This window comes from Pongo pygmaeus, chromosome 6 (assembly GCF_028885625.2).
Source record: "Pongo pygmaeus isolate AG05252 chromosome 6, NHGRI_mPonPyg2-v2.0_pri, whole genome shotgun sequence".
In the NCBI taxonomy this organism is placed as follows: domain Eukaryota; kingdom Metazoa; phylum Chordata; class Mammalia; order Primates; family Hominidae; genus Pongo; species Pongo pygmaeus.
Window position 1 is genome coordinate 80,690,882 of NC_072379.2, and position 16,573 is coordinate 80,707,454.

General features: G+C 36.3%; 1 protein-coding gene across 1 annotated transcript in view; it reads right to left on the reverse strand.

The window, feature by feature from the left end:
* Positions 1-13,684: 13,684 nt before the first annotated feature.
* Positions 13,685-16,573, reverse strand: part of SDHAF3 (succinate dehydrogenase complex assembly factor 3) — a 65,594-nt gene continuing 62,705 nt past the window's right edge. The window contains exon 2 of the mRNA XM_054496491.2: positions 13,685-16,353. Within this exon, the coding sequence (XP_054352466.1) occupies positions 16,150-16,353 (204 nt within the window). The 3' untranslated portion in view covers positions 13,685-16,149. The remainder of the gene's footprint in view (positions 16,354-16,573) is intronic.

Genomic DNA, 16,573 nt, shown 5'->3' on the forward strand with positions numbered 1-16,573 from the left:
CCAAAGACATTATACTAATCTACACTCCCACCAGCAGGATAAGAGTTTTTATTATTTCCTTATCTTTGTCAACACTTGTTATTGTCAGACTTTATTTTATTAAACCTGGAAGTTGTGTAATGTAATCTGATTGTAATTTATATTTAAATTTCCCTATTGCAAATGAGGCCAAGGATTTTCTTCTGTTAACTGACCATGTAAATTTCCTTATTTGTGAACTTACTGTTCAATATCTTTGCCCATTTTCTATTGGAATTTACCCCTTTTTCATTGATTTATAGGAGTTCTTCAGATGTTGTTGGCCATTAATATGTGTAGCAACGATCTTTTTATACTCTGAGGCTTGTGTCTGCATTCTTTACTACTTTTAATAATAAGCTCTATATTAATCAGACATTCATTTTGTTCTTTCGAACTTGTCTTATTTTAAAAGTTCTCTCCTACTCCAATATTTTGAAGATACTCTGTATTATTTTCTTGTAGTGTTGTAATACTGCCTTTCATATTTTGATCTTTAAGAAACCTATAACCAATTTGAGATACCAAAGTTTATTTTTTCCTAGAAAAATACCACTTTCCAGAAGTTTATTGAAAAGTAGTCATTTCTCCATTATACTGCAGTACATCATTGCCATAAGTCAAGGCACCCTATAATAAAAGGCTATAATATCTTAATAATTAAAGCTATATTTTGACATCTGGTAGGGTAAGTTTGATTATATTGTCCTTAAGGGTGACTTAGTTATCCTTGGCCCTTTACAATTCCATATAAATTTTAAAATAAGCTTGTCAATTAAAAATAAAAACATTTAGAAATTAGATGAAGACTGTGTTGAAACTACAGACCATTTGGAAACAAGGTATTTACAATATTAAATATTCTAATCCTTGACTGTGGAGTGCCACTTCCTTTGAGACTTCTTTAGTGTCTTTAAGTAAAAAGTTTACAATTTCCTCCAGAAAATTTTTTTTAGTATAGTTAATTACAATTATTATTTTTAATTTTTTAAAATTATACTTTAAGTTCTGGGGTACATGTGCAGAACATGCAGGTTTGTTACATAGGTATACACGTGCCATGGTGGTTTGCTGCACCCATCAACCTGTGATCTATATTAGGTATTTCTCCTAATCCTATCCCTCCTATAGCCCCCCACCATCCGACACGCACCCAGTGTGTGATGTTCCCCTCCCTATGTCCATGTGTTCTCATTCTTCAACTCCCACTTATGAGTGAGAACATGCAGTGTTTGGTTTTCTGTTCTTGTGTTAGTTTGGTGAGAATGATGGTTTCCAGCTTCATCCATGTCCTTGCAAAGGACATGAACTCATCCTTTTTTATGGCTACATAGTATTCCATGGTATATATGTGCCACATTTTGTTTATCCAGTGTATCATTGATGGGCATTTGGGTTGTTTCCAAGTCTTTGCTATTGTGAACAGTGTCGCAGTAAACATGTGTGCATGTGTCTTTGTAGTAGAATGATTTATAATCCTTTGGGTATATACCTAGTAATGGGATTGCTGGGTCAAATGGTATTTCTGGTTCTAGATCCTTGAGCAATCGCCACTGTCTTCCACAATGGTTGAACTAGTTTATACTCCCACCAACAGTGTAAAAGTGTTCCTATTTCTCCACATCCTCTCCAGCATCTGCTGTTTCCTGACTTTTTAATGATCACCATTCTAACTGGAGTGAGATGGTATCTCATTGTGGTTTTGATTTGCATTTCCCTAATGACCAGCGATGATGAGCTTTTTTTCATATGTTGGCCGCATAAATGTCATCTTTTGAGAAGTGTGTGTTCATATCCTTTGCCCATTTTTTTGATGGGGTTTTTTCTCATAAATTTGTTTAAGTTCTTTGTAGATTCTGGATATTAGCCCTTTTGAGATAGATAGATAACAAAAATTTTTCCCCATTCTGTAGGTTGTCTGTTCACATTGATGATAAGCTTCTGCACAGAAAAATAAATTTTTAGTTTAATTAGATCCCAATTGTCAATTTTGGCTTTTGTTGCCATTGCTTTTGGTGTTTTAGTCATGAAGACTTTGCCCGTGCCTATGTCCTGAATGGTATTGCCTAAGTTTTCTTCTAGGCTTTTTATGCTTTTAGGTCTTACATTTAAGTCTTTCATCTATCTTGAGTTAATTTTTGTATAAGGTGTAAGGAAGGGGTCCAGTTTCAGTTTTCTGAATATGGCTAGCCAGTTTTCCCAGCACCATTTGTTAAATAGGGAATCCTTTCCCCATTGGTTGTCTTTGTCAGGTTTGTCAAAGATCAGATGGTTGTAGATGTGTAGTGTTATTTCTGAGGCCTCTGTTCTGTTCCATTGGTCTATGTATCTGTGCTGGTACCAGTACCATGCTGTTTTGGTTACTGTAGCCTTGTAGTATAGTTTGAAGTCAGGTAGCGTGATGCCTCCAGCTGTGTTCTTTTTGCTTAGGATTCTCTTTCTTCTGCTTGATCGATTCGGCTATTGATAGTTGTGTATGCTTCATAAAGTTCTCGTGTTGTTTTTCAGCTCCATCAGGTCATTTATGTTCTTCTCTAAACTGGTTATTCTAGTTAGCAGTTTGTCTAACCTTTTTTCAAGTTTCTTACCTTCCTTGCATTGGGTTAGAACATGCTCCTTTAGCTCGGAGGAGTTTGTTATTACCCACCTTCTGAAGCCTACTTCTGTCAATTTGTCAAACTCATTCTCCATCAGGTTATGTTCCCTTGCTGGTGAGGAGTTGTGATCCTTTGGAGGAGAAGCAGCATTTCTGGTTTTTGGAATTTTCACCCTTTTTGCACTGGTTTCTCCCCATCTTCCTGGATTTATCTGCCTTTGTTCTTTGATGCTGGTGGTCTGCGGATGGGATTTTTGTGTGGACGTCCTTTTTGTTGATGTTGATGCTCTCATCCTTTCTGTTAGTTTTCCTTCTGTCACTTAGGCCCCTCTGCTGCAGGTCTGTTGGAGTTTGCTGGAGGTCCACTCCAGGCTCTGTTTGCCTGGGTATCACCAGCAGAGGCTGCAGAACAGCACAGATTGCTGCCTGTTCTTTCCTCTGTAAGCTTTGTCTCAGAGGGGCACCTGCCAGATGCCAGGCGGGGCTCTCCTGTCTGTTGACCACTGCTGGGAGGTGTCTCCCCGTCAGGAGGCATGGGGGTCAGGGACCCACTTGAGGAGGCATTCTGTCCCTTAGCAGAGCTCAAGCGCCGTGCTTGGAGAACTGCTGCTCTCTTCAGAGCCAGCAGGCAGGAACGCTTAAGTCTGCTGAATCTGCGCCCACAGCCGCCCCTTCCCCCAGGTGCTCTGTCCCAGGGAGAATGGGGGTTTTCCCTCCAGAGAATTTTTAACATCTTTTTCTAAATTGGTTTCTAAGTATTTAATATTTGTTGATAAAATGCTTACAAATTTTCATGCTGCTTTTTGCTACTACACAGAAATTCAATTGATAGCAATTATAGCATCCAGCAAACTTCTCTTATTCATCTGAATTTGTGGAAATTTGTGGAGTTTTCTAGATTTTCTACATATACAATTATATTTTCAGAGACTATCAGCTTTGAATTCAGAAGAAGAAATGACAGATATCCTTGTCTTTTTCTCAATCTTAAAGACAAAGCTTTCAACGATTCATCATGTTTGCTGCTGATGTTCAGTAGAAACGCTTTCATTGATAAAGTGCCCTTTATACCTGGTTTGTTAAAAGCATTTTTATCATGAATGGATACTGAATGTTTAGCAAATGCTTTTTCTCCATCTAATGAGATGGTCATAATTAAATCTCCTTTAATTTATGTGATCATAGTAATTGATTTTTTTTATGTAAAAACAACTTTGGATTCCTGGCATAAACCCAACTAGTTCCTGATGAATCATCCTTTGCTGAATTTGTCTTGCCAATACTTAGTTTAGAATTTTGAATCTATGTTCCTAAGTGAAATTGGCCAGTAATTTTCTTTTCTCATACTTCATTTGGTTTCAGGTATTTGCTGGGCCCATATAGTTAACGAGTACCCCTCTTTTCTGAAAAGGCTTAAGTTTGGAATTACTTTTTGAATACTTGTTAGTACTCACCAAATAAGTTGTTTAGGCATGGAATTTTCTTTCTGGGCATATTGTAAATTATTGGTTCAATTATTTTGATGGCTATTGAACTATTGTATATTTCGGTAAGCTATGTTTTTATTAAAATTCATCAATTTCTTCCACGTTACAAACTTATTGGTTTTAAGTTATTCATAATAAGATATTTAACATAATAGAAATATTTATGTCCTCTTCTTCATTCTAGATACAGGATATGTGTGCCTGCTTTTTTCCTTAATTTTGTCAGAGGTTTATCACTGTTAGAAATCTTTTTCAAAGACAAAACCTTAAAATAAAATTCTGCTCTAGTCTTTATTGCCTTCTAGTTTCTTTCAGCTTATTTTATGTTGTTTTTCTATAACTTAAGATATATGCTTCTTTCATTAACATTTAATCTTTCCTTCTGCTAGACATGTTTAAATCTATCAATTTCTTCCAAGTGCTGTTTTAGCTGCAACACATACATTTTAAGTATTTTCACCACTGTCCAGTACCACTTATATTTTAGGTTAGATGAGCATTTCTTTGACACATGGGTGACCTTGAATTGCATTAACATCCTCAAATATGAGGCTGCTTAATCATTTACTTATCAGGGAATGCCAAACTTTTTTTTTTTTTTTTTTTTTTTTTTTTTTTTTTTTTTGAGACAAGAGTCTTGCTCTGTCACCCAGGCTGGAGTGCAGTGGCACGATCTCAGCTCACTGCAACCTCTGCCTCCTGGGTTCAAGCAGCTCTCCTGCTTCAGTCAGCCTCCCAAGTAGCTGGGATTACAGGCATGTACCACCACACCCAACTAATTTTTGTATTTTAGCAGACACGGGGTTTCACCATGTTGGTCAGGCTTGTCTCAAACTCCTGACCTCAAGCAATCCACCCACCTTGGCCTCCCAAAGTGCTGGGATTACAGGCGTGAGCCACTGCACCTGGCCAGTAATGTCAATTTTGAATTACTTTCCTAGTGGACTGAAATTTTCATTATATGACTCTTTCCCTAGCAATTTCTTTTTTCCAATACTAATATATCTACATCAGTTTCCTTTTGGTTTGTATAACTTTACCCATCACCTTACTTTCCAAATGTTTGTATTTTATGGTTTAGGTGTTGTCTTTTATAACAGTATATAATTGGTTTCATTTTTTAATCAGTTAACAATCTGCCTTTAACTGGATAACTCAGTCCATTTACATTTAATGTAATTACTGACATTTTGGTTATGTCTACTAATACTGTCTCATTTTTTTCTACTTATTCTGTTCCTTCTATTTCTCTTATAATTTTTTTCTTTCATTTTTCCACTCTACTAGTTTTGAAGTTACATATTCATTTCTATGTAACAATCATTTGTAGTGGTTACACTAGAAATTACATCTATACTTACATCTGTTAATATCTTTTTTCCTACTTATTCTGTTCCTTCTATGGTTTTTTCTTTTTCTTATTTTATAATTATTTTTCCTATTTCATTTTTCCATTGTACTAGCTTGAAAGTTATATATTCATTTCTATATAGCAGTCATTTGTAGTACTTACACTAGAAATCACATCTATATTTACAATTAATCAGTACATTTTATTCACTACTCACACCATCTAAACTTAAAGCACTTCCTTCAATCATTACCATACCAATTGATGTATTATTCTTGTACATTTTTAAATCTCTCATTTTTAACCCCATGAAACATCAATATTCAATATAATAAAAGCTCCTTCAGAGTCATCCATTTTTACAATCTAATTGGTCTTTTATTTCTTCTCATTGCACAAATAAAGCACATCCTTTTTTATTAAAAAGAAACTTTAAGTACAGAGGTGTATGGCAGGTTACATAGGTAAACTTGTGTCACAGAGGTTTGTCGTACAGATTATTTTGTCAGGTATTAAGCCTAGTACCCATTAGTTGTTCTTCCTGATCCTCTCCCCCCTGCCACTCCCCACTATCCAACAGGCCCCAGTGTCTGTTGTTCCCCTCCATGTGTCCATGTGTTCTCATCACTTAGCTTCCACTTATAAATGAGAATATGTGGCATATGATTTTCTGTTTCTGCATTATTTTGCCAAGGATAATGGCTTCCAGCTCCATCAACATTCCTGCAAAGGACATGATCTCATTCTCTTTTATGGCTGAATAGTATTCCACGGTGTATATGTACCAGATTTTCTTTTTACACTTCCACCAACAGTGTATAAGCATTCCTTTTTCTCCATAACCTCACCAGCATGTTATTTTTTGACTTCTTAATAGTAGCCCTTCTGACTGGTGTGAGATGGTTTCTCATTGTGGTTTTGATTTGCATTTCTCTAATGATCCATGATGTTAAGCTTTTCTTATATGCTTGTTGGCCGCAGGTACATCGTCTTTGGAAGAGTGTCTGCTCATGTCTTTTGTCCACATCTTAATGGGGTTGTATTTTTCTTGTAGATTTAAGTTCCTTCCAGATAGTGGATATTAGAACTTTGTCAAATACATAGTTTGCAAATACTTTCTCCCATTTTGTAGGCTCCCTGTTTGTGCAGCTCTTTAGTTGGAATTAAATCCCATTTGTAAATTTTTGCTTTTGTTGCATTTGTTTTTGGTGTCTTCATCATGAAATCTTTATCCGTGCCTATGTCCTGAATAATATTGCCTAGGTTTTTTTCTAGGGCTTTTATAGTTTTGGGCTTTCCATTTAAGTCTTTAATCCATCTTGAGTTGATTTTTGTATATGGTATAAGAAGTCCAGTTTCAATCTTCTGTGTATGGCTAGCCAGTTATCCCAGCACCATTTATTTATGGGGAGTCCTTTCTCCATTGCTTGCTTCTGTCAAGTTTGTGGGAGATCAGGTGGTTGTGGCTGTTTAATTTCCAGGCTCTCTATGCTGTTCCACTGGTCTATATGTCTGTTTTTGTACTAGTATCATGTGTTTTGGCTACTGTAGTCAAGTCATGTAGTGTAGTTTGAAGTCAGGTAGTGTAATGCCTCCAGCTTTGTTCTTTTTGCACAGGAGTGCCTTGGCTATTTGGGCTCCTTTTTGGTTCTGTATGAATTTTAAAATAGTTTTTCCTAGTTCTGTGAGGATGTTATTGGTAGTGTAATAGGAATAGCATTGAATGTACAAACTGCTTTGGGCTGCTATAAGGTCATTTTAATAAAATTGATTCTTCCTATCCATGAGCATGGAATTTTTTTCCATTTGTTTGTATCATCTCTGATTTCTCTGAGCACTGTTTTGCAGTTATCCATGTAGAGATCTTTCACCTCCCTGGTTCACTGTATTCCTAGGCATTTTATTCTTTTTGTGGCAACTGTGAATAGGATTGCATTCCTGATTTCACTCTTGGCTTGACTGTAGTTGGTGTATAGGAATGCTACTGATTTTTGTATGTTATGTATCCTGAGATTTTGCTGAAGTTGCTTCAGCTTAAGAAGCTTTTGGGCTGAGATTATGGTGTTTTCTAGATACAGAATCATGTCATCTACAAACAGAAATACACTTCCTCCTTCCTATTTACATGCCCTTTCTCTTGCCCGGTTGCTCTGGCCAGGACTCTAATACTATGTTGAATAGGAGTAGTGAGAGAGAGAGTATGCTTTTGCCCATTCAGTATTATGTTGGCTGTAGGCTTGTCATAGATGGCTCTTATAATTTTGAGGTATGTTCCTTCAATACCTACTTTATTGAGAGTTTTTAACATGAAGAGGTGTTGAATTTTATCCAAAGCCTTTTCAAAGCACATCCTTTATAATTTCCTTTAGTGAAAATCCGCAGGTGGCAACCTTGCTCATATTTTGTTGTCTGACACTATCTTTTTTCTACCTTCATTCCTGAAATACACTTGCTAGGTATATAATTTTAAAATGGAATTTATTTCTCTCAACACATTAGAGATAGTCATTCAACTGGTTTCTGATTTCCATTATTGTTCTTGAGAAGTCAGCTTAAGATTTAGTTGTGAGGAAGATTCACTGTGCACTGCTTACCACTTTAGCCCACTGCATCTTGCACTGCAGTCTCTACTACTTCCAAGAGTCTGGTGAGACAGGACATTCACACACACGTTTCATGAAGTCATCTTATTAATTGTAGGTAGGCAGTAAGGACAAACAGTAGCCCAGGATTCATGACAAGCAAGTCTCCAAAGGCTGAGGAAAGCTGCCTAGGGCAGATTGGTACTCATCTGTGCATACTCTACTTGCACTGTCACTGAGGGCCCCTGGGTTTTGAAAGCCGTACCCCCTAGGAGGTGACATGGTCTGCTGGGTTAAAGTGGTGAAGGACACCCTGTTCTAGGAGGGACAGGAACAGAGCCTGGGCTGTTCTGGACAATTCTTTATTAGGATGTTGTATTCCTGGCACATTTCTACAAGAACTACAAGTGAGAAAGTGGAGAATAGCTGGGTCACCAAAGCCATCCAGGGACTTGTCCTGTACTAGCTGAGGTTCCTTTGTGACTTTTGTTTTGGCTGCTTTTACAAGTTATTGGCATTCTGCTGCTTCAATACGGCATGTCTAAGAATGAGGATTTTATATCTATCCTGCTTAGGATAAATCCATAGACTAATGTGTTTCATTGATTTGAAAAAGTCTCAGGAATTATAGCTTCAAATATTGGTTCTGCCTCAGTATCTATCTGAAACTATTTGATATACATTATACTCTTGTGTTTTAACCACCTCTTATATTCTCAAGTTTGCTTTTCATGTGGAATTCTGGATAATTTCTTTTGGTTCTATATTGCAGTCACTAATTCTCATCATTTCAAGTCCATCTTGTCTTTTAAACTCGTCCATTAGGGTTTATTTTTTAATTTTAGTTATTCTATTTTCTACAAGTTCTATTTGGTTCTTTTTCAAATATGCCAGGTTACTTTTTATAATGCCTTGTTTCTTGCAGATATTTCCAAATAACTTTTAAGTTTAAACATGTGAACACGTTTTATATTATACATGTGTTAATTCCAATATCTGAGTTTTCTGGTGGTCTGTCTCTGCTGCCTTAGTCATGCTGCTAGCTTTCCATGTGGAGTCTGCTTCTTTACTGAAACTTGAGGATTCGCTTTTCTGGAAATTATCTGTGACCCGAGTATCCTCAAAAACTTGTTTACATTTGTCAGGTACTCATTCTGGGGCCATATATTAAATTTATAGCTTAAGTTTTGTTTTAGTACACAGATGACTTGAATCCAGGATAGCCTGCAATTCTGTACAAGTACTGGAGCAAGTTTTCTTCTGGCTCACTCTAACCCTGAGGTTATATAGTCTTTAGGGTCTTGTCTTTCTGGAAAAACCATTTGTGAGTCTCCAACTTACGCGGGTTCTGTGCTTTGTCTTCTGCCAACTGTGTTCAAAGGACCATCAAAACCAAAGTAGAAATTCATCTTAGGGTAAAAGAGGCTTTACCAGTTTCACTTAGCAATATTGGCCTTATAATCAATCTCTTAGGATATTGCCAGCTCCTAGACGCTTCTAAAAAATACTTTTTCTACTCTACCTAAAAGTTTTCATTTTCAGCAGAACTGCTCAGATTAGCATTGTTTGCCACATTACTGAAAAGAAAATCTAAAATTTTATTTAAAACCCCATATATTTCATAGCATCATTTTCTCACTTATCAATGTCAGGAAATGTTCCATGTCATTAAAAATTCTTCATAAACCTACATTTAAACTACTTCGTTATACATGTCATCACAACTTACTTAACCTTTTAAGTATTTGGGGGAGTTCTGCTGTTCCAAATTCACTCAAATATCACTTTTAATAACATGATTATGTGAAAAACTGTGCACATTCCTGAATATCTTTTCTTTAGGATAGAATCTTAGAAATAAAATTTACGGGTTCAAAAGGTACCATTGTTCTTAAAGTTCTTAATACATATTTCCAATTTATTTTCAATAAGCTGTATCAGATTCCTCTCAACCACCAAGTACAATGGTAAGGAGCTAATTGTGCCATGTATCACTACCATTAAGTACAATCCAAACACCCTCCTCCACTCCAAATGTTAAGCAGGGAAATAGGATCTGCATATCACTAAGGTGACTGGCTGCAAATAACATACTAAAAAACAGGCTGGAGACAAGAAAGCCACATATAGATGATTGCTACAGAAAAAAATTCTAAGTATCAGACTAATAGTCGGAAAAGGGGGAATGAGTGATTTTGAGACAGTAAAACAGTACAGTGTATCAGCCCTAACTATATAATAAGCTGCCCCAGAATGTACTGATTTAAAAGAACTGCCATTAATTTAGCTTGTAATTGGCAATTTGGACTGGGATTAGCTGTCATGGCTAAGCTCACTCATATAAATGTGGTTGGCTGAGAGCTGGCTGGTCTAGGATGACTCACCTTTGCTCCACATGATCTGATCCTCTGGTAGGCCAGCCCTAGTTTGCTCATATGGCAGTTGGACAGATGTCCAATAGTGCCGGCAGAAGTATGCAAGGCTCTGAGGGCCTAGAACCTAAGTTTGCATAATATTACTCCATCATTCTTTTGAGCAAATCAAGTCACAAGGCCTGCAGATTTGAATAACTGAAAAACAGATGAATAGGAGACACTGCAAAGTTACCTTGCAAGGGGCATGGGTACAAGGAGTGGTAAAGAACTATGAGCATTTTGTGATCCACCATGTAGTGTTGTCAGAATTGCTGAATAATGAGGAAGAGGCCTGTAGGGAAATGGTGAAATCGAAGCAAAATTACAAAAATCTGAACTGGTAAACTGTGTACATGTTATTATTTTTATTTTTTATTTTTTTATTATACTTTAAGTTCTAGGGTACATGTGCACAACGTGTAGGTTTGTTACATATGTATACATGTGCCATGCTGGTGTGCTGCACCCATTAACTCGTCATTGCGCATATGTTGTTATTCACTGAAAAGGGAAGAGAAGTATATTTGATTTTAAACATGAGTTGGAAATGTCAGTCTCAAACACAGATCTGAAGTTCAGAAATGAGATTAAGAGGCTCCATCAAAAACTACAAGAACTGATAAAATCAGTAAAACTGCAAGATACAAAATCAACATATAAAAATTAGTAACATCTCTATATGCCAAAAGTGAACAATCTGAAAACATTTTTTAATCCCATTTACAATAGTTACAAATAAAATTAAATACCTAGGAATTAACCCTTTAACCAAGTAAATGATCTCTACAATGAAAACTATAAAACAATGAAAAAAGTTGAAGAGGACACAAACTATGGAAAGATATTCCACATTCATGGATCAGAAGACTCAATATTGTTAAAATGTCCATATTAACAGATTCAATGCAATCCCTATCAATGCCATTCTTCACAGAAACAGGAAAAATTCTAAAATTTATGTGGAACCATAAAAGACCCAGAATAGCAAAAGTTATCATGAGCATAAAGAAGAAAACTGGAGAAATCACATTACCTGACTTCACATTCTACTACAGAACTATAGTAACCAAAACAGCATGTTACTGGAATAAAAACAGACACATAGAACAATGGAAAGAAATAGAGAATCCAGTAATAAATCCACACATCTCCATACATCTACTGGCCAAGCAAAATGGCTCATGCCTATAATCCCAGCATTTTGGGAGGCTGAGGTGGGCGGATCACTTGAGGCCAGGAGTTCGGGACCAGCCTGATCAACATGATGGAACCCCATCTCTACCAGAAATGTGAACACTAGCCAGGCAAGGTGGCACATGCCTGAGTAGTCCCAGCTACTCAGGAGGCTGAAGCATAAGAATCACTTGAACCTGGGAGGTGGAGGTTGCAGTGAGCCAAGATCATGCCACTGCATTCCAGCCTGGGTGACAGTGACACTCTGTTTAAAAAAAAGAAGGAAAAAACCAAAAAAACCCCACACATCTATGTGAACTTATTGTTGACAAAGGTGCCAGGAACATACATTGGAGAAAAGACAGTCTTTTCAATAAATGGTAGTGGGGAAAACTGGATATCCATATGCAGAAGAATGAAACTTGACCCCTATTTCTCACCATATACAAAAATCAAATCAAAATGGATTAAAGACTTAAATCCAACACCTCAAATTGTGGAACTACTATAAGAAAACACTGAAGAAAATATCTAGGGTACTGGTCTGGACAGAAACGTGAGTAATACCCCACAAGCACAGGCAACCAAAGCAAAAATGGACAAATGGGATTATAGTACATTTAAAAAGCTTCTGCACAGCAAAGGAAATAATAAAGTGAAGAGAACCCAGAGAATGGGAGAAAATATTTGCAAACTATCCATCTGACAAGGGAGTCATAACCAGAATATATAAGGAGTTCAAACAACTCTATAAGAAAAAATCTAATAATCAGATTTAAAAATGGGCAAAAGATCTGGTAGACATTTCTCAAAAAAAAACATTTAAATGGCAAACAGGCATATAAAAAGGTGCTCAAAATCACTGATCATCAGTGAACTGCAAATCGAAACTACAATGAGATATCACGTCACCCCAGTTAAAATGGCTTTTATCCAAACGACAGGCAATAACAAATGCTGATGAGAATGTGGAGAAAAGGGAACCCTTGCGCAGTTTAGGTGGGAATGTAAATTAGTACAACCACTATGGAGAACAGTTTGGAGGTTCTTAAAAAAACTAAAAATAGAGCTAGCATATGATCCAGCAATCCCATTGATGGATACAGACGACAAATAAGAAAAGTCAGTATACTAAAGAGATATCTGCACTCTCAAATTGCAGCATTCTTCACAATAGCCAAGTTATGGAATCAGCCTAAGTGTCCATCAACAGATGAATGGATAAAGAAAATGTGGTATACAATAGAGTACTATTCAGTTATAAAAAAGAATGAGATCCTGTCATTTGCAACATGGATGGAACTGGAGGTCAGTATGTTAAGTGAAATAAGGAATGAATAATACCTAGTATTTCACAGCACAAGGTGACTATAGTCAATAATTGTACATAAGTATAACTGGATTGTTTATAACACAAAAGATAAATGTTTGAGGGGATGGACAGCCCATGTTCCATGTGATTATTACATACTGCATGCCTGTATTAAAATTATCTCATGTACCCTATAAATACATACATCTATGTACCCACAAAAATTAAAATGAGATTTAGGTTGGTGTTAGTGATTTAAGAGTAGAGCTAATATTTGAAGCAACAGATGTGTAACGTGAGAGTCCTGAGGATGAAATCCCACAGAACATCGTATTTTTAAAAGTGGGGGTGGGGAGGAGAAAATTTATAATCTGAAGAAGTAGGCAGTATAAAAAGCAGAAGTGTTTTAAAAGCAGAAGAGAGTAATACTATCAAATCTGCAACATATCAACCTTACAGTGATTAATATCCCATTGATTTTGGCAAGTGAGTGGTTACCCTGGCTAGAGCAGCAGGTGAAGTAAAAGAAAAAGGAGACATGGAAGGTACTGCTCAGTGGCTGGCTGAAGTGAAGGATCACAGAAACTAGGGAGTCTGTAATGGAAATAAAAGCACTAGTAGAATGACACTGAAGGCACCAAGTAGTCAAAGGACTGATAAGTTTATGTATCAGTTTACTGTTAAAGACCACTCCCTATTTCCCAAACTTTTAGTTCACGAACTTGGTGTCCCAGTAATTGCACAGTGCATCTAGGCAAAACAGCAAACAAAACTTAGTTTTATTAAGTAGTCCAAACAACTTATTTATGCTAAAACAATTTAGCACCCGTTGGACACTATGCAACTTACACTGTAATCATATTGACCAACACTACCTACATTTTCTGTTACTCATCTTCGGTGATATTTGCATTTTTATCACAGCAACCACTAAAAGCCCAGCTTCACAAAGATCTGTCATTTAAAAGAATGTGGCAATATAACTGTAAAACTGAAAATCCTTGCACTAGTAACATGTGTGGTGTCCAGCAAACAAAAACGTGACTGTGATTTCCTCAAAGTTAAAATATCCTGCAGCACCTCTGAGTTCTCTGAGGTGCCCAGGGAATCTCAGTTTATAATTTCAGAACCATAGCCCTATTCCCTATCCTTGCTTTTATTTTTCTCAATAGTACTTATCACCCTACATATTTTATTTTTCTCCTTTAGAATGTGAGTTCCATGGGGGGTAGCAGTAGACTTTTTGTCTTTGATAAGTGCTATATCGCTAGTACCTAGAATGACATCTGGCAAATGCAGGTTTTTAATAAGTATCTGTTGAATGAATTGTGCAGTGGGAGTAAGAAACATTATATTGTTAAGAGACAGATAGTGGCAAAAGCACAGGATATTGAAATTCATAATTTCAGATGCAAAACAGTTCTGAACAGAGTGAAGGTTTAAGTGTAGCCATGGCATGAGTGAGTGGTTGAATCAAAGTGAATAATGCCAGATAAATCTCAGTCTGCTGGATAAGTAAACGACGTAAATACTAAGTCACCAAAATAATGGCAAGATTTGAGGTTAAGTCAAGTCAAGCGCCAACGAACAGAAGGGAAGTATACCCTAAAAGAAAAAAAGCCACAAAGGAACGAGTTCTTAAGCGAGGGTGGCATAGTGATGGGTTGAAAGGGACAATAGGATGGGTCTCTTGTAAAGTGGGAGTTGTGGCCCACTTTACAAGACTACAGGGAAGCAGCGTCTTCAGAAGTATTAGGTTCTATTAAGCATGATGAAAAGGATAATGCTGTAAAGAGTTTGCAGATGTATTTGTTCATGATGAAAGAGGGCTCCTGAATGCACAACTAGATTTTAAACTTCTTGAGGGCAGGAGCTTTGTCTTATCCATTGTTGTATCCCTGAAGCCTGTTATAATATAGACGGAATAATTATTATCTTTCTCAGTGAGAAAGACCAACAGATCAGACTGACTCAAAAAAAAAAAAGGATGGAAGAACGGACTAAGGTGGCCCTAGCAGGTATATACAAAGAGAGAACACATGAGACACCAACCCAGAGAAAACGTGTATCAGTTTCTAAAGAGATGACATAAATTGCAAGTGCATCTAAAAAAATGATCATTTCAGAATCTTGGAGTAAGCCTCCCTAACTAACTGTCTTAGTCTCTTTGGGCTGCTATAACAAATTACCATAAACTGGGTGGCTTATAAATAGAAATCTGTTTCTCATGTTTTGGAGACTGCAAAGTACAAGATCAGGGCACCAGCAGATTCAGTGTCTCATGAGGGGCCACTTTCTGCTTTAACATCTTCTCACTGTATCCTCATATGGTAGAAGGGGTAAGAGATCTCCCTGGGGCTTTTTTTTTTTTTTATAAGGGCACTAATCCCATTCATGAGGGCTCTACCACCTAATAAATAGTATCACACTGGGAATCAGGTTTCAATAACTAAAGATACAAGTCATTTAGCATAATATTTTTTAAAATCCACATTTTATGTTGTAAATGGGGTTACCGTTTTTTAAATTTGAGATCTTAGGAAAGTTTCTTATACTTAAGTTGATTTGTAATGTCCTCAACTATTAGTTGATAAATGAGAGTCTCAAGGTAGCTACACATTATTTCAGGGGTTGTTATTAACAAACACTGGAGGAAACATATTATACTTTGTATAGTTTATTATACAAATAGTGAATTTTAAAGTTTCTCCCTAACCTTTCATTGTGAATGAACAGTGATGCAGGGAGAAGAGACATTCAGAAGAAAAATCATGTATGTATTATTAAAGTAGAAGTGATAAAATGTTCAGAATGACAATGTATTTAAAAAATAACCTTGTTGGAATTGTACATCTATCATTATCACAACATACTTATTTGATGAAGCTAAAGAAAAGCCAGAAGGCTAATATGGCTGGATGAGAATAGCATTTTAAAACGTTTTCAGCAAAATTCTAGAAATTTGTCCATTTTAGATCCATTATTTTCTGTTTAGTTCCAAAACTGAATTTCATACAAGTGCTATTATTCCAATAGTTTTTTCAATTGTCACTAGTGATCTTGATCCATATATTGCATCATAATATCCAAAATAAAAGAGTATTTCATTAATAACAGGTGTTTTCAAAGCTTAAATATATTTCAAAAACCAATGACAGTTAAAGTAAAGTAGGGGTTCTAAATTTTTGCATGTCTTATTAAGCTTTGTTGTACAGACTAAAATTTTGGTTTCGTAGACTCAGAAATACTAAATTGCCTATTGGGTTTTGTGGCTTCTTGCATCAGCTCCTGCAACTGTCCAATTTGTTCATCACGGAAGTCATTAAGTTTTTCTTCTGGGAGGAAGGTGCCAAAACATGCTTTTCCAGCTGAATTTTGTCTGTTTTCGTTAGCTTGTTGCGATAACACTGTTGCATACACCTAAAAAGATAAAGAATGAAGGTTATAGATGTAAAGTTTTAATATTTAACATTAGAGGACTTGAATTCTAATTCTGAGTCACCTATTTTTCCTCATCACTAAATGCAGAAGCATTTGGTTAAGGAGACATAAATATAGTTGTGAAGATACAATTCATTGATAATGTCATGTATATCTATTTTTAGCACTTTAAGCGTTTTAATCAACTTTTAGCAAAATT